Source organism: Emydura macquarii, unplaced genomic scaffold (assembly GCF_026122565.2).
Source record: "Emydura macquarii macquarii isolate MOO-44397 ecotype Brisbane River unplaced genomic scaffold, CSIRO-AGI_Emac_v2 contig_320, whole genome shotgun sequence".
NCBI lineage: Eukaryota > Metazoa > Chordata > Testudines > Chelidae > Emydura > Emydura macquarii.
This window is the reverse complement of record NW_027130457.1, coordinates 12,146,212-12,169,166: the sequence shown is the minus strand read 5'-3', so window position 1 is coordinate 12,169,166 and position 22,955 is coordinate 12,146,212. Positions and strand designations below refer to the sequence as shown.

At 43.0% G+C, this 22,955-nt stretch overlaps 1 protein-coding gene across 3 annotated transcripts in view; it reads right to left on the bottom strand.

The window, feature by feature from the left end:
* SEMA5A (semaphorin 5A) overlaps positions 1–22,955 on the bottom strand; it is a 546,230-nt gene that overhangs the window by 4,067 nt on the left and 519,208 nt on the right. For 2 of the 3 annotated variants that reach the window (XM_067529505.1, XM_067529514.1), the window contains exons 19-20: positions 17,901–18,056; positions 1,914–1,961 (exon numbers count right to left, since the gene is read on the bottom strand). In XM_067529505.1, coding sequence (XP_067385606.1) covers positions 1,914–1,961; positions 17,901–18,056 — 204 coding nt within the window. Of the gene's footprint in view, positions 1–1,913; positions 1,962–9,638; positions 9,776–17,900; positions 18,057–22,955 lie in introns of those variants that run through there. The other variant, XM_067529521.1, reaches the window with a different exon arrangement.

The following is a 22,955-nucleotide window of genomic DNA, read 5'->3' as shown; positions in this document are numbered from 1 at the left end:
AATTCTTTCTAGTATACTCAGTGACTAATAGGGACAATTTAGAACAAAAGAACTAAGATGGAAACCAAGTGAGTTTAATCAAAACCAAGACAACACACCTGAATCCTGATCTCCCTAAATTGCTCTGGATGTCTCCTATATCTGGTGTTTTCTTCCAGGGGGAATGGCCTGGTGTTTTTCCATCACCCCATTCATCTCCTGTTGGGACCCCTCACTCCTTCTACATGTTCAATGGGTGGCCAAGTTGCTCACTTCCCCATCCTGCATAATTACTTTTGTAAAGGGGGGAGGTATTTGCACTGCAGAGAGAATGGGGGAACAAGAAATTCCTAATGGCCAATGCACTCTGGAGCATCTCAGCCTGAGAGTTCAAGGGAAGTGTAATGTAAAGCAGTGTAAGCAGGAACCTTCCCACTTGCTCAGCCCCTAGATGATACTGTTGGATTTGGGAGGTAGGTGGCCCTCCTAAAGAAGTAAAATTGAGAAGCAAGCCCACTGAGTATCCTTTGAAAATCTGGGAGGGAGCCAGACAGTCATCTCCTGATGCCATTGAGGGGTGAGAGATAGCAGGCCACACATACACACACCAGAAGTTTGCTCCAGCTATTGGTGAATTAAGTGAATTCCTTTGCCAGCTATTGGTGAAGTACATGAATTCCTTTGCCTTGCACCACCTTTCCAAAGGTAGAGCTGTGTGTGTTTGGTTTGGCGAATGAAAGGATAACAACAACCAGCTTAATATTTGTACAAACTGACATTTGTTGTCCAAATGAGGGATTACAGGCCCAGATACTCAAAAGTATTTAGGTGCCTAACTCTCATTGATTATAATGGTAGGTGACTAGGTGACTAAATACCTTTAAGGATCTGGTCCATAGTATCTAAGCTGAAAACTGGTAGTGGCTTTTATACCACTGGAATATAGAAAGGGTTGTTTGGATGCGCCCTATTTTCAGAAGGCACATAAATCAGTACTTATATGCCTCTAATCAGGTTTAGGTGCCTAAATATGGATTTAGGTGGCTAACTTGTGTACTAATTATGTAAGTGGCTCCATGACTCATTTTTCATATTTTGGCAAAATTTTCCCCAGACACAGAACTTGGTAAAAAGTGAGGAAGCCAGAAAACAATCAATTCAGAGTGAATCTCACAGCACAACCCATTGTGCACACTGATACCTTGACTTTTTTACACTTGAACTCACTCCTCTTTACTTTAATGAAAAATTGCTTCCACTGTACATAAGAATGCTAGAACTAGCCAGGGCTTTGGCTGTGGCTAAATACAAAGTAGGTGCAATTGTTCAAAACTAAAATAAAGTATTATCTTATTATTTTTCAACAATAATTTCTCTTTCTGCTCAGGACCAGTTTTGCTAATGTTGTGGCAGTATTGTAAGGGATTTTTTATTTTGTTTGTCTTGTTTTTGTCAGCTGGCCTGATAATGAGCTGGAGATACAGTCCGAGACACCAAATGGGTGAGTAAGCAGACTCATAGTTGTCCATTTGACCCCTGGGGTGGGGATGGTGAAATTATTATCCTGGTTTGGTGCAGTGACTTTCCAGATCTTTGATCTGCAAGTAACTGGCTTATAATAGGGCTTTCTCTTGAACAGAGAAGGATGATTGCCCTGGGGGGTGGAAGGGCGGAAGGAAAGATTAAAAACTTCTGGTAACATGCTGTTGACTCAAAGGTAGGCAGTGGCAGTCAGATATTTAATGAGGAAGCTTCTGGTAACTACAGTCTGTTTTCCTTGGAAAATGTAAGTAATGAGAATATAGCTTTTCGAAGCTAGAAAGAAAATGGAGCAAGAGGTGGAACAAATGGAGAAAAACAGGAATCAATTATACAGTTTTTTAAAAAACAGGTAAAGATTCGGCCACCAGGGGGGGAAAAAAAAAGCAACTTACCACCACATAGTTTTTCTTCTATGCTGCTAGATCTCGCTACTGATATTTCTAGAAAAACAAATAATGCAATTAAATGTGTAGATAAAATTTAGCACAGACATACTAAGCTGATGAATAGAGAATGAGATTTTTAAACCTTTACTCTAGCATATTCATTCAAGGCTAGAGATGTGTGAAAATATTTTCACCCCCTGTCGAAACAGGCCTAAACCCCCAAACAAATCTTCACTCTTCTTAGGTCCATGAAAAACAACATGACCATTTTTCATTCTTGGCTCAAAATTCTCAGGAGTTAAACAAATGGCAGATATTGCATGTGGGAAACTTCTTCAAGTTGGAAGCCACTTTTCCCTCAGAAAACGGTGAGTTTCTGAATGGGGAAAACGGAAGAAAGTTTACAAGCTTGCTCAGGGGACAAATTTTAGCATGAAGACCCATGTCTACCGATGAAAATATCAAAGTTTCACCTCAGATCAGTGTGATCTATGAGACCTTCATTACACATGCTGTTACATGACTATCATGTAACAGCAACTCCTATCAGGCCTGACAAACTCACTACATCTAACTCATTGCGGTAATGGTATTTATCTATAAAGAATGTCATGCAAGGTATCAAATGACAACTTATATCATACTGGTCATCATAATCATTGTGATGTAACAATTAAAAAGTTGTTGGCACACACTAAAATATGCTCCAACCATGAAACCAGGCAGGGTTTGATAGGGAAGTTTGTCCCAGACAAAGGAATATTGATTTGTCTATCTGCCTAGATCTCAAATGTAAATGGATCATGGTAGGCCAAAGATGAAGGGGATCACATTTGCATCGTAAGTCAACCAGAAATTCAAATTAACAAAAGGATGAGAAATGGGGACAACAATACAGCAAGAATACTTTTCAAATGTTTAGTAGACTATAAGAAGAGGGAAAAAAAGACACTGGTTATCTATCACTGAGAAAACAAAGAGGTCTGTGCCTTTTGCATCCATGAGTGCTGGATCTCCAGCAATGTGGACTGGTGATGCTAAGAAGTAGCATTAGGTGAGAAACTGCCTTAGACAAGGATTATAGCCTGTTAAGTTCAGTCACTAGAAAGTTTTCTTTATTTGAACCACTTTCTGTTTCTATTATCTTTGCTTAGTGTCACTTAAATCGCTGTTCCTTTTTAATCAGTTTATTCTTGGTTTTACTAAATGTTCAACTCAGTGCAACATCTTAATATGTTAATCCTCTGATGATCTAACAGGTGTGTGCACCGTCTCTTTGGAGACAGCAGACCAAGTAATTTCTGTGCATGTCCAGTGACAAGGGTGGGGCAATGCAAAGGAATATTTTTTTAAAGGAGGTTTGGGGACAGGAGTGCATCTGTAGTTAGCTTAGAAGCTAATGGACTGAAGCATTGAGGAGCCGGTACACAGTTTAGATCCAGTAAGTCTCTCTTTTGCTGAGGCAGCGGGTAACAAGGTGACTCACAGACCTGATTCCCCAAGAAAGCATCACAATCAGTTTTGCAAATCCTCAGCAAAATGAAGATTGGCAGTTTCAAATACCCCATTTGCAAACTAGCAAAATTGTACTTCTAAATCAATCTATATCTTTGTTGTCTTTTTAAAGGTTGGGATTGTTCTGAATAAGTATTTTAAACTACCTGATCCATGAGCAATTCTGAGAAGCACAGTTCCCCCACCTTTGTTGCTCTCACAAAATACATGGCTGGTTCCTCAGTAGCTGTCACAGTCTCTGCTGGATCAGCTGCCATTTCAAACCCTGTGTGTTCTCTGTGCCCCAGAATATTTTGCACATCTAGGGTAGAATTCTGGCTCCACACAAGTCAATGGAAGTTTTGCCATTAACTTTCTGTGGAGCCAGGATTTCTCTACAGTCAGAGGTGAAGTTGTAGAATACATATAATTTGAAGAGATCTTGCACAGAAGAGATTGTCAGGCCTACTCAGATTTTGAGAGCTATCTCAGCAAAGGCTGGGTGGTAGAGAGATGAGCTTGCTAGAATCAGAACAGACCACGGAAGAGGGAGGGTTGGTAAGGAAAAAAGTAAATAAGAATATTTAGGTAATAGAGAATGGCTGCTGCCAGAGGAAGGCTGAGAAAATCAGCCAGAAAGGAGATTGAATCTAAATGAAGAGTAGAGAGCAGAGACAGGAAACAGGTTTGAGAATGTGGGGAACAGAAAGGCTGGACTCAGGGGAAGGGAAGATGAGATCTTGGTTGAGCTGGAAAGAGAGATGAAGAATCAAACACAGAGAAGGTTGATAAAAGAAGGGAAAAAAAGAGACTTAAAAAACTTTGGGTAGGTTTGTATGTGTCCTGAAAAGTTCAGAAGTTAATGTAAATCAAGGCAGACCTTTGGACATTTTAACCTCACCACTGCTATTTAGCAATGCTTTAATCAGTAATAAGAAAGCAAAAAAGTCCTCTGATCTTAGCTACCTGACACTCAATGCCCACCACACACATAGATACGAATGCTAACTTACATAAGTGGCTACACTGGGAAGATGAATGGCCCTGATGATATTGGGAGAACTCCATTGAGCATGTGAGGGTTGTGGAATGACATCTCCAGTCATAGGAAGCCTCAACCAACATGTATATTAAAGATTTTATAAAGGAAAAAGACTTATTGATGAAGACAGACCCCTGCCAACAAGACAGACCCAATGCCAGTGAATAAAATACTTTCAAAGAAATGGTAGCTAACCTTTGTCCGTAACTGCTGTTCTTTGAGATGTGCTGCACATGTCCATTCCACTGTAGGTGTGTGTGAGTTCAGTACACAGTTGTTGGAGATTCTTCTCTCAGCAGTATCTCTTGGGGCAGAGCATGTGCTCTCTGCTGCCTCACACTGCTGTATGATGGTATGAAGAGCAGAGCCACTCCTGACCCCTCTGAGTTTCTTTTTACTGGACAGACTCAGATAGAGAGGGCAAAGAGGGCAGGTCATGGAATGGAAATGTGCATCACAACTCAAAGAACAGTTACAGGAAAAGGTTAGTAACCATTTCTTATTTTTCAAGTAATTGCACATATCCATTTCACTGTAGATGACTCGCACACAATTCATTCTGGAGGTGGGCTTGGATACAACAGGGACTGGAGGACCACATATCCAAATTTGGTATCCAAATGGTATTGGATTTTTGAGAGATGGAAGAGTGAGAGGGATATGGACTGATGACCAGGTTTCTGCCTTACAAATGTCCAAGATGGGCACCTGAGCCAGAAAGGCTGCAGAAAGTGCCTGAGATCTGGTTCAAAGGGCCAAGACTCTACTCAAGGGAGTCACATTGGCCAACTTGCAGCATAAACGAATACAAGTGGACATCCAGGAAGAAATTCTTTGAGAAGATATTGGAAGGTCCTTCATTCTGTCTGCAATCACGACCTACAGCTGTAACGATGACTTAATGGTTTAGTCCAAGGTAAAAAGCCAAAGCTCTAAAACATCCAGAGTGTGGAGCTTTTCCTCATCTTTATGAATATGTGGCTTTGAAAAGAAAGTCGGTAAATAAATTGCTTGCTTAATGTGAAAACTGGAAAGTACTTTAGTAAGGAACTTCGGGTGAGGGTGAAGGTAAATTTTGTCTCTATAGAAGACCTTACAGGGAGATCATGATACTAGGGCTTGCAATTCCCCAACTCTCCTGGTTAATGTAATAGCAATAAAAAGCCACTTTCACTGAAAAGTACAGCAGCGATCAGGTCACCATCAGTTCAAAAGGGGGACCATCAGCTTTGCTAGTACTAAGATCTACTTCCATGTGGGGACAGGGTCCTCAACATGAGGATAAAATGTGTCCATACCTTTCAAAATTCTGACAGACACTGGATTAGAAAAGAGCAAGCACTTATCAATAGGAGGGTGGAAAGCCAATACAGCTGCTAGGCAGGCATGAAACTAACTGCCAAATCTTCTTGTTTCTGGAACAGGAGATAATCCAGTGCTTGAAGTACGGATCTTTCTGTTGGGACCATAGGGAGAATCTTTTCCATTGTGTGAAGAAGTAAAGTAGTATAAGGCTTTCTACCATTTAGAAGCACTTCCTTTACCCTGTTAGAACAACCCCTTCCAAAGGCGTCATCCATGAAGCATCCTGACTGTCAGATGGAGAACCTCCAGGCTGCGCTCTAGGAAGCAGCTATGATCCTGAGAGATCACTTCTGCTTCCACCTGGAGTAACAGTGGAGGTCTGACTTGTGTGCTAGTACTAGCCAAGAACTAGTGCTATCAGGACCATGCAGGGGCAAAAAGTAAAGGTGAGACTAGTCTTGTTTGATTTTGGACAAAACCTTGGGAAGGAGTGGAACTGGAAAGAAGGCATACAGCAGGCTGTTTGTCCAGGGTAGCAGGAAGGCATCTGTCAAAGGCATCTAGGCTGTCACCAACTTGGGAACAAAACTGGTGACATTTTCAGTTGGCCCTTGTTGCAAACAGATCCACATGTGGAGTCCCCTATGGCTGGAAAGCGGATCTGGAGAAAAGGACCACTTGTGATTCGTGAATAATTAGCATAGGTGATCTGCCAGAGCATTCTGCAGCCCTGTAAGGTAAACAGCTTTCAGATGGATGGAGCTGATGATGCAGAAATCCCAAAGCAGAATCACCTCTGGCACAATTGTATTGACTAGGTTCCCCCTTGTCTGTTCATATACGACATGGCTGCCATGTTGTCTGTTCACACCAAAAATTCTTCCCCTCGATATGTGGAAGGAAGGCCACACAAACTAAACAGATAGCTTGCAATTCTCTAATATTTATATGTAGCTTCAGATCTTGGATAGACCAAAGGCCTTGCATCTGCAAGGATTCCAAGTGAGTCCCCCAACCTAGGGCTGAAGCATCTGTAACTAAGGTGAACATCAGCTGCAGATGAGCAAATGGAACCCCCATGTAAACATTCAAGGTTCGGTCCACCTCTCTAGAGAGCACAAGACCTGATTTGGTACTTGAACCACCATGTCTATGAAGATGGATGGGTGAATATAGTGAATCTAGCCAATCTTTCTGAAGTACAGCATGCTGCACCACATAAGTGCACGCCACCACATGCCCTAGAAGTTTGAGGTAGTTTTGTACTGTAGTGACAGGATGTTTCTTTAGGTCTAGAGCAATGATCTGCACCGTTTTGAACCTCACCCATGCCTTGGCCTTCATAGAGTCCAGGACCAGTCTAGTGAATACTATTCTCTGTACAGGAATCAGGATCAATTTGTCTCTGTTAATTAGTAGATTTAGCATGTTTAAGGTGGACTGAATAATGGCCACGCTGGACAGCACCTGAGACTGCACTGGCCTTTCACCAGCCAGTAATCTAGGTAAGAGAACACGTGCACTCCTGACCGTTGCAGGAATGCTGCTACCACAGTCATGCATTTTTGTTAACATGTGAGAAGCTGTTGACAGGCCAAAGGGTAGCACTGCAAACAGTAATGGGATCCAATTACCATGAACTAGAGGAAATTTTGATGGCTCTCATGAATCACCATGTGAAAATATGCATCCTAGATGAACTGGCAGGTGCAGAGGAGGAGAGAGGTGGTGGGCATCTCTTCTAACTTCTCTGCCCTTCTTTCTGGATGGGTTCTGGGTACAAGGCATGAGAATGATTACTGATGGGACTGCTGTGGGTAAAACGGCTTTCTTTTTGCTGTCAGTGTATAAATACCCAGTGCCTTAAGGGTCACCCTTGAATCCTTGAACTGTTCAGTCTCTCATTAGTTTTCTCAGAAAAGAGTGAAGGATCCACAAATGGGAGATCTTGAAAAATCTATTGAACCTCTGTGGGAAACCAGACAACTGCAGTAATGAACACTGCTGTATAGTAATGGCCAAAGCCATGGCTGAGCTGCAGAGTCAGCCACATCTAAAACTGGCCACTAAATTTGCCTTCGTCTACCACTGTGGCAAATTCTTATCTTTAAAATATTATCCCACAGGCTAAAGTCATAATGACCCAGTTATGTCTTATGGTTTGCAATTCTGAATTGGAGACCACAGGTAGAACAAAGCTTCCTATCAAAGTGGCCTAGCTTTATGGCCTAATTTCCTTTTGACATTGAAACTTGGTGTCCCAACCTTTTTCTCTCTTAATTAGCTGCAGAGACCACTAGGAAGTGGTCTGAGTGGGCTAGGGAGCGGCTCTGCCCTTTGTACCATTGTGCAGCAGTGTGACGCAGCAGAAGGCACATAGCTGATAGGTATCGCTGCGGAAAAAATTTCCAACAACCGTGCACTGGGTGTGTGCACACCTACAGTGGAATGGACATGTGCAAATACTTGAAGAACGTCTATAAGAAGAGAGACAAAATATACACTTTTGTGTATTTAGAGAGCCAATTAAGCAGATCCCCATATTGTTTTGGTGCGTTCTTAGGGTGATTTGGTAGAAGGAGTTATAGTAATAATATGAAAAGATGGCTGGTGATGGAGAAAAAATCGTGGGCAACAGTCATGGAATTGGCTTAAAAACTCTATGTCCAGTCCAGTTTTATGCTAAAGTACACACTTTACTAGACATGTGGAACAGAGATCTTGCACTCTGCATATCTTACATGCCTCAGACCATTTCTGCTAAACTGGAGCCTAAGTTTTTAATCTTTATTCAGCTGTGAAATGAACCTTGGCACATTTCAAAGAGGAAATGATCAGTCCAGACAAAATATTATTTTTGTTGGTTAAGTGCTGACACTGTACTTTGTCTGGACAAGGCACAGATAATCCCTGCCCCAAGCAGTTTACAACCCAAAAGACAGAAAGACAAAAACATGCTGGGGAACCCAAAAGATGGAAATAGTGTAATGCTGCTGTGGATTAGCATATGTGGGGATCACAGAAGCAGGTTTTCCAGAGGGAGCTGAATGATAAAAGGGAGAGAGTCTCACATATTGGCAGAGGGATCTCATTACAGGCACAGGGGGTGGTGTGGAAGGAGGCCTAAAGAAATGTTTGAGAGAAGGGAAAAAAGAGATGGGGCAAACTGGCATTTTTGGCTGAGTAAAGGGATGAGGTGGGTTGAATTGAAAGGATATGAAGGTGTTGAGAGTAGATCTTTGAAAGCAAGGACAGGAATCTTAAATATGATGGGCAAGGGGGAGGGAATTGAAGCATTCAAAAACAGAATTATGTGGTCATAGGCACTGGCTCTCAACTTTTCCACCATACTGTACCCCTTTCAGGAATCTGATTTGTTTTGTGTACTCCAAGTTTCACCTCACTTAAAAACTACTTGCTAACAAAATCAGACATAAAAATACAAGTGTTGCAGCACACTATTACTGAAATATTGCTTACTTTCTCATTTTTACCATATAATTATAAAATAAATCGATTGGAATATAAATATTGTACTTACATTTCAGTGTATAGTATATAGAGCAGTATAAACAAATCATTGTCTGTATGAAATTTTAGCTTGTACTGTCTTCACTACTGCTTATTAGATAGCCTGTTGCAAAACTAGGCAAATATCAAGTTGAATTGATGTATCTCCTCTGCATATCCCCAGGGGTACATGTACCCCTGGTTGAGAACCACTGGTCTGAGGGGTGAGGAAGGAAAATGAGTTTATATAGTTGCTGCATTCTGGATGGAGTGAAGGGAAGTGGGATGAGAATTGGGAAGGCCAAAGAGAAGGTGGTTTCAGTAATGTATTAAAATAATTTATTATTAATCAAACATTCTTCATTTCATATTTTAAAAAACGAGTGCTGTCCAAAATGCCATGTACATTTTAAATTCTGGTAACTGGTAACAAATAGCATCTCACAATCTTCTTAAATTTTGTTTTATAGCCATAAGCAAGATGAACTAATATGATGTGGGAGTTCCTGGAGTCTTCCTTTTTTCATATTGATTTTTTCATTTGTTTTGGATGAAAAACAAAAATGTTATTTGATTCAAATTTATTCCTATTCACTGTGCAGCAGTTATACAAACAAACATCATTTAAACTTATTGATCTCATCATACTACTGTACTGTACTTATTTTTAGTTTGTCACAGGAAAAAAGGTTGCTCTTCTGAGCAAACATAATTACATTTGAAATTACAGAGGAAGATGTCATTAATCGTCTCTGGATAGACCACTGTGTTTTTATATCCATAGAGGGAAAGATGATTTTAATAGCAATACAGTTCTGCCTCCCATACTGCTTTGGGGATTTAAGAGATATCAGTGATAAAAAACAGAACACAGTTGTAAGTCTGAGGAAATGTTGAAGAATTATACATGATATAACTGTTTTATCGGGTATTTAGCAGTCATGTAGGAGTTAAAGCCCTGAGGCACAGCTAATAGTATTTAATGTTCTAACCAGTTATTAACATAATAGTAATGTACTACATGGAATGATTTCCATATAAACTACTATCGTATATGGTTATGTATGTTACACATTATGGTCATGCAACTCAAATGAATATCTCCAAAGTCCTGAAAAATCAGAAACCAAATCAGTTCTCTTAGGCAGTTAATACAGTCAGCAACGCAGACCATCAGCTAAGCAGAATGAAAAGGATATGTAGAATGTTGCTACACTGAATAGCCAAATCCCCAGCTAGTATAATTCAGCACATCTCCATGAAAATCAATGGAATTACGCACATTTACAGCATCAGAAGATCTGGCCCTATGTGTCCAGATATAAATGCTGGGAAGCCTCCAGTGCCTGTGAAGTACAGGACTATTTGGTTGAAAACCCTGCAAAATTCTACTTGATCCCTTTCCTGGGGTGAGTTATTTTCTGATGACCAAAGTATCATTAATTTATCATCATCATCATGAATCACCACAGTAAAGGGCAGGTGACTAAATTTTGTGCTTAAACTCGTAAATTTATATGACAAATTTTCAAGACTGGATTAATGGGGAATTCTCTTATTAAACCACATAATATCCACAAAGCAGACAGAAACAAAAGGGATGGGCAGGAAAGCGACTTAGGGAAATTTGAGACCTCTGTGAAGTGTCCCATTTGTATATATCATTCTCATTGCCTAGTGTGACAGACGGTGCCTGGGGCTCCCCCAAAAGGGGTGTGTTTTGATACAACTCCCATCCGGGCAGGCCCCGAAGTGTTGTGCTGGGCAGTAACACAGTCCTGGAGCCCCTCCGGGCATGACAGGGCTCAACCAGCCGCAGTGCTGAGCTCCAAAGTCGTCCTAAAGTCCCTCCAGGCATGGCAGGGCTCAACAAGCAGCAGTGCTGAGCCGCAAAGCCATCCCGAAGCCACCCTAGGCATAGCAGGGTTCAATAAGGATCACTGCAGAGCAGCACTGCAGTCCTGAACCTCCTTGGGCACGTTAGGGCTCACCAAACAGCAATGCCAGGCAGTACAGCAGTCCTTCCGGCCGGCTATGGGAGTGAGTCTCTCTCCTCTACTGTTCCGCCCCATGTTGAGGCCTCTGCTGGGCTTTTAATCCTCACTTCCTGCCAGGGAGTGTGCAGCAGGCGTGAAAGGTAGGGGCCTTTCTGCCCACTGAGGAAGCTGAGGGCTTCCCTCTGGTGGGAGGGGCTGTTATACCCCGTCACACACCAACCCCTTAGGTGGCTCACCAGGGCTTCTCCTGGGAGTCTAGGGCCCTCCCTTCCCTAGTGAAGAAGTCTGCATTGCAATGTTCTTTCCCGGCTCTGTGGGATATAGTGAAGTCGTACGATTGTAATGCCAGGTACCACCTCATAATTCGTGAGTTGGTGTCTTTCATTGCTTGTGACCACTTCAGTGGTGCATAGTCTGTTACCAGGCGGAACGGTTTCCCCCAGAGGTAATAGCAAAGGGCATCCACTGCCCACTTCATGACCAGTGCTGCCTTTTCGATCACCGAATAGGTGACCTCGTGGCTCAGGTACACCACGGGATGTTCCTCCCTGCCACACTCCTGGGACAGCACGGCCCCTAGTCCTACCCCCGAGACATCGGTTTGGAGCATGAACTCCTTTGAGAAATCGGGGTGGACGAGGCTCTCTGCTCAGGCATGCCTGTAATTCTTGGAAGGCCTTCTCACATTCACGAGACCAGGCAATCTTCCTAGAGCTGGCTTTACACAAGAGGTCCATCAGGGGTGTCGTGATAGTCGCAAAGCTTGGGATAAAATGGCGGGAGTACCCAGTTAACCCCAAAAAGCTCCGTACCTGTCATTTTGAGGTAGGGATGGTGCACTGGGTTAGGGCTTGGATTTTGTCCACCAGAGTCCTCAACACTCCACTTCCGATTCAGTAGCCCAGGTACTTCACTTCCTGCTGCCCAAGCCGGCACTTGGCTAGGTTGGCCATTAATCCCGATTCCTGGAGTACCCCCTCGAGGTGCCTCAGATGGTCCTCCCAATTCCAGCTGAATATCACAATATTGTCTATATATGCAGCCTCATACTCCTGGTAGGGATGCAGTACCCAATCCATGAAGTGTGGAACATGGGCACGGCCCTGTGCAGTCCAAACAGCATGGTTTTAAACTGGTATAAGCCTCAGGGAGTGGTGAAGGCGGTCTTCTCCTGGGACTTTGACGTTAAAGGGATTTGCCAATACCCCTTTGTCAAGTCCAAGATGGAGATATATTCGGCAGCACCCAGCCTCTCTAATTGTTCATTGACTCGGAGCATGGGATATGCATTGAACTTTGACACCGCATTAACTTTAAAAAGGCCGTGCAGAATCAGATGGAGCCATCGGACTTGGGTATGAGGACAACTGGATTCCTCCAGTCCAACCGGAATTCCTCTACAATCCCCATGTTGAGCATATTTTTCAACTGTTTTTGCACTGTGGCCCACATCTTTTGTGGCAGGGGCCTGAGATTCTCATGGACCTTCTGGCCGGGCTCTGTCTCTATGTGATGACAGGCCAGGTGGGTGTACCCTGGCTGGCATGAGTAGACCCCAGGGAATCCTCTCACTAGCCCCTGGACCTGGTCGGCCTTCCCAGGCTGTAGTCTTTCCCCAAGCATTATCGTTTTGTCTTCAGGGCCCAAGATGGCTTGTGGCCCCAATTCTGGGTCAGGTGGGGTATCTGTGATGAGTGTGCACTTCCTGCATGCACCACGCCTTCAGGAGGTTCACATGGTAAACCTGGGTGGTCCTATGTTTCCCCAGCACACCTCATAGTCTACTTCCCCAACGCGCTGGACCACCTCAAAGGGGTCCTGCCATTGAGCTAAGAGTTTGGACTCAGAGGTGGAGAGCAGCAGGAGAACTCAGTCTCCAGGCTGGAACTCCCGAGCACGGGTTCCTTGGTTATAAGCTGCCTTTTGCTGCTCTTGGCCCTGAAGAAGATTCTCCTGGGCAATCTCCCCCACCTTCTTTAAATCTTTCCTCAGTCGTAACACACACTGTACCATGTTCTGTCATTTCATTGTCTGCTTCTCCCAGGTTTTCTGTAATAGATTGAATATTCCCCAGGGCTCTCATCCGTATAGCAGCTCGAATGGGGAAAACCCTGTCGATGCCGGGGGGACCTCCCACACCACAAATAAGGGGAGGGGAGTAGGCGATTCCAATGCTTAGAGTCCCTAGTCACAAACTTTTGCAACATCTGCTTGAGTGTCTTGTTGAAGCACTCTACCAGCCCATCTGTTTGGCGATGGTACATGGGGGTTTGCAGGGCCTTGACCTTCAGCAGGGCACACAGCTCTCTCATTATCTGGGAATTAAGGTTTGTCCCCTGGGCCGTGAGGATCATTTTGGGAATTCCCGCCCTCGAGAACAACTTCAGCAGTTTGGCTGCTATATTGCTTGCGGTGGCTGCCCAGAGAGGCACCACATCAGAGTAGTGGTCTAAGACCACCAGGATGTATTGGTACCCCATCATGGTCTTCTCTAATGGATTCACCAGATCTAGCCCCACCCTCTCAAACAGTGTGTCCACTAAGAGGAGAGGCACTAACGAGGCTTTCGGGGGCCTCTTCTTATCCATCATTTGACAGTCAGGGCATGAGGTGCAGTAGTCTTTGACCTCGGCATGTACCACCGGCCAATAAAACTGGCAGATCACTCTGTCCATGGTCTTCTGCCTCCCCAAATGTTTTCTGCATGGCATGGAGTGGGCAAGGTGCAGGCTGTGTAGCCTATACTTCCGTGGGACAAGGAGTTAGGTAATGGTCTCACCCGTCTGGGGGTTCTTGGGTATGCTATATAACCTTTCTTCCCTCAACTCAAAATGGGGCCACAGCTTACAAAGCGTGCGGATCAACTTCCTCCCTGTCAATTCGGGCTAATTGCTCATAGGGGCGACTGCTCATGGGGCGACTCAATGTGGTGTTGTCCCACTGAGCCCCAATAAAGTCCCCTCCCTACATCAGCACACTCCAATCCATCCCTCCCGGTTCCACCCTTCTGGAGGGGTGGCATTTTGGGGGGTACTTCCGCCAGGGTCTCCTTGTTCCCCAGGTGTGTCAGACTCTCCCCCTTCTTCGCGCCTTGGTCCGGGGTGGCCTCGAGGGCTTCCCCCTTCTCCTTGGTCATTCATTGGTTGGGTTGCCCACAACTTAACTAGTTCGCCGAACTTATCTACACCCCAGCCCAGTACCACCGTATATATCACACCTACCCGCATCCTCCGTGTGTGGCCATGGATCATGAGTCACCAGGTAAGGGCATACATCTCCATGGATGCATTGTAAATGCACAGTATCCACGGCCTCACCCTCCAGGACCAGCTGGCAGCGCACCATCAACTGGCTACACCCTGTGTCAAACAGGGCCATCACTGTCATCCTGTTCACCTGGACTTCCACTGTCAGTTTAGGCAGCCTCCTTCCCAGGGTGCGGGTGGCAACTGTCCACACCTGTCCATAGGAACAGTCCATCTGTGGGCAGTCCTTCCAGAAGTGCCCTGGCAATAGGCATTAGAAGCATTGTGCCCCCACCAGGCTCATTGCACTTGGACTAGCAGTGGGTGGGCAGACACCACTGCTCTCCCAGGAGTCACTGGGGTCTTTCCTGACCCCCTTGGCTGGGATACCATAGCTTCTGGGGTCCTTGGAGGGCTGGTCAAGTCACGGGCTGGGCCTTAGGCCCCTCTCCAGGGCTGGGCAGCATCCTTGGGACCAAAGTCCAATGTTGGCCTCTGGGTGGTCGGGCAGGCGGCTGAGCCCATCGCCTCTTCGGCCGCCAGTATGTCTTCTGTCCAGCGTACAGCTTCTGCCCAGGTCTGGGGGCAGTGCTTCAACACCCATTCTCAGGCCCGTGCACGGAGGACCTGTGTGAATTGTTCCAGGGTGACCTGTTCAGCGACCTGTTCCCCCATCCGCCCCTCTGGGGCCAGCCAGCACCAGTAGTGTTCCTTCATCTGCTGTGCTATGGCCCAGAGGCGATCACCTACCGCAAAATTCTCCTGGCACAGCCTCTAGTGATGTGTCTCTGGGGTGATGGTGAACACACTGAGGATGGCAGCCTTCACCTTGCTATAATCTTGGGCCTCCACCGAGTCCAATTCCCGGTAGGACATTTGGACCATACCTATATGGTAAGGGACCAGGATTACAACCCAGTGCCTTGGGGCCCACTGAGTGGGCTTGGTGACTCTTTCGAACACCACCAGGAATGCCTCGGGGTTGTCCCCGGACCCCAACTTCATCAGCTTTACCGGTGGTGTGGTTGTCCCTGGGGAAGGTTGCGCTCTCACCATGCCTGCACAGATTCCTGGTGGTTGGAATGCCATCACCATCTGTTGGGTGAGACGTTGCTGCTGTTCATTTTGCTGGGCTGCCAATTCCCAGAGCAGCCATTCCTGTTGGGTGTTCTGCTGCTGCTGACGTGCTGCCATTTATGTATATGTATAGAATATACAGAGTTTTAATTTTCAAAGTAATATGTATAGAAAATAGATAGAATTATATTTAATTTCTACAGAATCCTATCGATTTCCTCCTTATTAAATACTATAGGAATTTTCCATAAGCGTTTATGAAAGCTAGGATGTCCAACAAGGCAACATCCATCCTCTTCAAATAGGCTCCTTTTTCATATTAATCTGGTAGTAGCAATTCCAGGGAGGTGTGAATACATGGTGAACAAACCTGAGTGAGATCTGTGCCATTGTTCACCGAGTATACAAGAAAGTTTCAGCATCTGGTGAAGGGGGTCAGAAGTGTTGATCAAGATGGTTCAAGATTTTCTTCAGTTTGTGACATTGTTAGTACTTATTAGGTTAAGCACGCACAGGAATATGGTACATTTCTGCTATTTGGAGAGACTCATACATTTTAAGGCGAGGAGGGATCACTGTGATCATCTAATCTGACCTCCTGTATAACACAAAGATTCCCTGAATTCCTGTTTGAATTAGAGCAGCTCTTTTAGAAAAATATCCAATCTTGATTTTAAAATTGCCATTGGATGGAGAATCTACCACAACCAATAGTAAATTGTTTCAGTTGTTAATTACCTTCTCTGTTAAATATTTATCTCCTATCTGAATTTGTCTGGCTTATACTTCCAGCCACTGGATCTTGTTATACTTTTTTCTGACAGATTGAAAAGCTCTCTATTGTCAGATTTTTGTTCCCCTTGTAGGTATGTACAAACTGGATCAAGTCACCCTTATTCTTCTCTGCATTAAGATAAACACACTGAGATCCTTGAGTCTATCATTCCTATCTTTAATCATTCTTGTGGTTCTTTTCTAAACCCTCTCCAATTCATCAACAAGCCTCTTATTCTGTGGACACCAGAACTGGACACAGTATTAAGCAGTGGTTGCACCCAGGCCAAATACAGAGATATCTTCCCTACTCCTGCCTGAGATTCTCCTGTTTAGGCATCCAAGGACTGCCTTAGCCCTTTTGGCCACAGAATTGCACTGGGAGCTCATGTTCAGCTGGTTGTTCACTATGATTCCCAAATCTTTTTCAGTGTCACTGCTTCGAAGGAGAGCGTCCCTTATCTTGTAAGTGTTGCCTATGTTTTTGTTCCTATGTGTATAACTTTACATTTGGCCATATTAAAATGTATAATGTTTGCTTTTGCCCAGCTTATCAAACAATCCAGATTGCTTTCTTTCAGTTCCTCTTCAATATTTACCATTCCCTTACTCTTTTTGTCATCTGCAAACTTTATTAGTGATGATTTTATGTTTTCTTCCAGATCACTGATAAAAAATGTTATATATAGCATAGGTTCAAGAACCAATTCCTGTGAGACCCTGCTAGAAAAACACCCATTTCATTATGATTACCTGTTTACAATTACAATTTTAGATTTATTTAGCCAGTTTTTAATCCACTTAATATATGCAATGTTAATTTTGTATTGTTTTACTTTTTAATCAAAATGTTGTACAGTACCAAGACAAATATCTTACAGAAGTCTAAGTATATTACATCAACCCTATTACCTTTATCAACCAAATTTATAATTTCATTAAAAAAAATCAATTTAGTTTGATAGGATCTAGTTTCCATAAAACCACGTTGTTTGGCATTAATGACCCTTCTTTAATTCTTTATCATCAAATTATGTGTCAGCTGCTCCATTATCTGGCCTGGGATTGATGTGAGGCTGGAAGCCCTATAACTTGGTCCATCACAATCTATCTTTCAAGTTAGATGATCCCATATGGTCATGCTGGGAAGCACTGACAAAAAAGGGGGCAGTATAAAAGCAAGAGGCTTTGTCTGGTAGGACAATTGGCATATGACTGGGGCTGGCATGCCCATTGTCCTCTAAGAACTGCAGTCTTCTTGTAAGCCTGAAATCACTTTGAAAGGGACATGGTTAGGTCAGTAAAGCATGAATCGTAATGTAGTGAAATTTGCTGAAATGAGTTTGGGGTATTACTCTCAAATGATGAAGTGGTGGAGTGGGAAGTGTACTACACACAGTTGTCTTTTGCATCTGTATCCTCCAAGGCTGTTTACATAGCTTCTGTGATTTGACTCCCTTCTGCACTGTGCAGCAGAGTGGCGCATTAGGCCTCATTGTTTAAATTTTGTGAGAGATTTCACTTATTCTTTAAAAATAAATGATCTTACCTGGTATGAAGTTAGAGTCAAAAACACAATTTCGACTCTCAGTGGTGTTCCCAGAACACTGGTTACCCACAGGAAATAAAATGATACACTGACGAACACGGAACTGGACCCCAGATGAGTCACAATCAGACCACTCAGACCAATCGGACCAGTTGTCTGTATTAGTTAAAAGGGGAGAGAAATAATGGAAATAAGTGGTACAAATGAACAACCTCAATTAAATCTCTTGTTCTAAATAAGTACAGGCTACGATCTTCAGCTGATGTAAACAGACATAGTTCCAGTCATAGTTCCAGGCATAGTTCAGTGACATTATGTCAATTCCACTGAGGATCCGGCCCATACATAGTGAAGGCCACAAAAAACGTAATCTTCCCTCTGAAATCGACAAACCATCATTGTAAATGTACCGGGATGTTACATTTTTATCACAGAAATATTACTATTTCCACTGTACTTGTGTGCACGAGTATGAAACTATGTTGCTGTAAATTTACCACAGGTCTGGAAAGCAAACAATGCTAATTTGTTAATTTACATAACTGACCAGTAGCAATGTAGACTATAGAGATAGATGTTCCAGGTCTGATGCAAGATGTTGATTTAAAACAAAACAGCAGACACCTTCTTGTTATTCTGACCTTGTTCTTCATTTCTGAAACCATAAGGCACTCTCTTATATCTCAGATCATATCTCCAGGTTGTTTCTCTTTATCAGATTTGGTTCATTATCAGCCTCTGTTTCTTCTTTAGCTTTGTTCCTCTGCCTATCTAATTTTATTTAATGGATTTTTATTCTCACACCATGCTATCTCTGTGTGATCTCAGGATATAGCTCTAAAATGAAGTGAATTTATCTAATCTATTTAGATACTGTGAGTTTACTCATCTACATCTTTCTTATAGTACATGAGTAACTCCTGCCTTCAGTACACTTTTCAAGGCTTGGTGTATAGTAGTAGATAGAGGGCTGTAAAACTCATTTGTTTTACTTTCCAGGAGTTAGTGGAAACAGAAATAATCTTCAGAAAAAATCTTCATAGGTATTCAATACCTAAGGTATTCTTTGAGTTTTTGGTTTGAAAATCAACCCAATAGTCCAAAGGAAAACTTAGATCTCACTATCAAATTTCACCAAGTTTTGTGTCAAAACCAGGCAAATGCACAAATGTCTGGTGATTTCAAATGCGAAAGTGTAAAACTGCCAAACTGCTGGAAAGTGAACCCAAGTTCATTCAAAATAAATTTAGGATAATATGAAAGGGTTGTGAATCGTTTGGAGTAAATGGTCTGATTTTTAAATCTCATAACCTTAAACTAGAAGAGTTTCAGGTGGCTTCCACTTTTACTGTGAATACTCTGCACATCTCTAGCATATACTACTCATATTTACAAATTCCCATTTAACTGTCTCAAACAACAAAATAAAGGCCTAAATCGTTTAAAATCAGTATAATATGATGTCTAATAGTAAATGTTTTCAGACTGCATTTTTGTACAGTTTAGTTCAGGGTGCTCTGTATAACATTTTTGAACATCTGCTTCCCTAACTAAAATTATGTTATATAATAAATCTGGTGAGGAAAATTGAAATAATTTTATGGTATTAAATAAAATTCATAATAAATGTAAGGCTGTGGTCATACTGCTGCAAGTTTAAAGTGATTTCTGTCAGGTTAAAAATTTTAGCCTAGATTCCCGACTGTGGTTGAGAAGCATACAGCTCTCTTAAACAGAGGCCGATGCACTCCCCCAATCCTGAGCTGGCTATGTTATATACAAAAAATATGGGTCACTTTGGTGGAAGCAATACTAATTTTGATTCCACCTTCTAGAATAAATCCACTAAATTTCCTTGGTCAGAGATGGCTAAAAGCTTTATATTAGAGGCCAAGCCAATGATCAACAAAATGCATTCAACCTGTGGTTATCTGAATGTGAATTTATTCACATATATTCAGGTATGTGGATATGGATGAGGACATTCTCATCTGTGCCCAATGACAGCTCTTTCAGCTGCAGGCACCTACAGTTATTTGAAATGAATACTTAGACATCCATTTGAAAGAAGCACCAGTGCAAATAATTTGTAATATTGTTCAACAAATAAATACATTATGGAATGGGCCATCACATGAGGAGGAGGCTGTATGTCAGGAGATTCATACAATTGGAAATCCACCTGGAGACTCTTTGGGTGTAAATTGCTGAACCAGACCTATCTGCAATGGATACGAACAGTGTTCTTAAATGAGTTCTTAAATGACTGGTTCTGTCCAGATAAAAAGCTAATGCCCTCCTAACATCCAAGGTGTGTAAAGCAGCATCCTCTCTGGACTAATGAGCTGTTTGGAAAAAGACCAGAAGACAGATGACTTGGTTAATATGAAACTCAGATGACACCTTGGGTAAAAATTTGGGATGTGGATGTAAGGCAACTTTGTCCTTAAAAACTACCGTAACTGGATGGCCCCCATTAGAGTCCCTATTTCTTCAACCCTTCAGACAGATGTGATGGCCATGAGAAAGAGTGTCATCAAAGATTAATTAATGATGGAAGAGGTAGCATTGGTCAAAGGGAGTATTTATAAGGCATGTAAATGCTAGATTTAAAGTCCAAATCGGAATGGGTTCCTTAACTTGAGATAAAAGATTCCCCAATCCTCTGAGAAGCCTCACAGTTGTGGGATGAATGAAAACTGAGAAACCATCAACTGTGGGGAAGAAAGGCTGTTATAGCTGCTGGATGTACCTTGATAGAACTCAGATAAGCCTGTCTTTTTTAACTCTAGAAAATAATCCAAAGCAGCCAGAGAGGGATGAGTGAGCAGGTGGAAAACATGTCTTATCATGCCAAATGCTGAATCACTTCCACTTGTGAAGATAAGTATATCTTATGGACTCTTTTCTACTGCTCAATAATACCTGTTGCAGCTCCTCAAAACAAGAAGTCTTTAGTCCCATGAACCACTGAGGAGCCAAGTTTTGAGACAAAGGATCCTCAGGTTGGGGCGAAACATCCAACAGGTGTCTTGAGAGAAGAGATGACGAATGGATAAAAGAGTGATTGTCCAACAAATGGCTAAGTGAATTAGGTAAGGATCCCACCCAGGTCTATCTGGACCATGTGGAAACTACTAACATAATTTTGGCCTTGTCGTGCTTGAGACTAACTTCCTTCCTCACCCTAGCACCACCACACGACAAGTAAAATCATTTGCACTTCTTGTTGATAATAATGGCAAAGAGGTCTATTCCCAGATCTCCCCAAGTCATAAGCATTTGATTTTCTGAGAATCCAACTCCCAGTCATAGTTTTGGGAGAGGTGCCTGCTGAGGTTGTTGGCCATTGTATGTTGTACCCGTAGGAAATAAGCAGCAGAAATTAGGATGCAGTTGGCTAAGCACCAGTTGTAGAGATTTATTGCTTCAGCACAAAGAGAAGGGGATCTGGCCCCTCCTTGTCAGTTGATATAGAGCATGCAGGCTACATTGTCTGTCAAGATCTTTATGGACTTGTTTCTGATTAAGGATAGGAAATGGATACAGAAATTCTTGATGGCCCTTAACTTGAGGAGATTGATGTACAATTGTGCCTCTTGGGACAGCTATTTGCTCTGAGGGGTGTAGGCCCCTAAACGCACTCCCCAGTCTATCAGGGATGCATCTGTCATTATGGTGAGGCTGAATGACTGGAACTCCCACACAGATCTTGTCTGGGTCTTTCCACCAGTTGAGAGAATCTCAAACTTGACAAGGGACCGACACCAGCTTGTTCAGACTGTTTGTTTGGAGCATAAACAGTCCTGAGCCAGCCCTGGAAATACTGGAGGTGTAACCTGGCAAGAAGAGTCATAAAGGTACAAGCTGGCATTTGTTTGAGTTGTTAAAGACAATTTCCTATTGATACCTGTGCGCTGATTTCAATCTTTGTCATTAAACCTGCTACTGTCAGGAACCTTAGAGTGGGAACGCAAACCTTGGCTGATATTGCATCTAAGGAGACCTCTATAAATTCCAGCTGGTACAACAGGGTCAAGGTAGATTTCTTGATGTTGAGCTGTAACCTTAACTTGTGGAACAGGGAACAGTCCTTATTGCAGAGAGAATTTCATTGTAAGATTGGTCCTTGAGTAGCCAGTCATTGAAATATGGAAATACAACTATCCCCAGGTATCAAAGATAAACTACAACTTTTGCTAACTCCTTCGAGAACATCCTTGTGGCAGAAGAGTGGCTGAATGGGAGCACTTGATACTGGTAGTGACCCTGACCTATCAAAACCTGAAGGAATGACTTGTGAGATGGATGATTTGCAATATGAAAAAAGATGGCCTGAAGGTCGACAGCCAAAAAACAATCCCTCATTTCTAATGATAGAATTATAACTATGAGAATCACCATCCTGAATTTTTGGGATTTCACAAAGTTGTTTACGAGTCTTAGGGTATGTCTTCACTGACAGTGGCAAATTCGCCGCCATCAGATCGATTTATCCGGATCGATTGAGCAGAAATGAAGACCCACTCAATCGATCTGAAAGTCGATCCAATAAAACCACCTCCAAAAAAAGTGTAGTGCTGCATTGACAGGAATGCATTTCCCATCGGTGCAGCATAGTAGAGACAGGGCACAGAAGAGAATTTAGGAAGTCGACGTAAGTTATGCAAGCTACTCAATGTAGCTTGTGTAACTCCTGTCGACTGCTGCCGAATTTGCCAGTAAGTATAGACCAGGCCTTAGATCTAAAATCAGTCTCCATCACCTGTTCTTTTTCAGGACAAGGAAACAGTTGGAGTCGAAGTCCTGTCCCTCTGTGCTGAACTGGAACTGAAGGGAGTCAACTTCCTGCCTTAGGAAGAACTCATGAGAGGAGTCCCTGAAGAGGGTTGGGAGAGAGGGGTAAGGATGGGAAAGGAAGGTGAAATGGATGGAGCACCCCGATTTTATAATCTCCAATACCCATCTGTCTGATATAATTGGTTCTCATGCAGATTGAAAATGGGAAAGACAATCTCCAAAAGATAGGAAGTGGGTAGAATGGCACAGATGCAG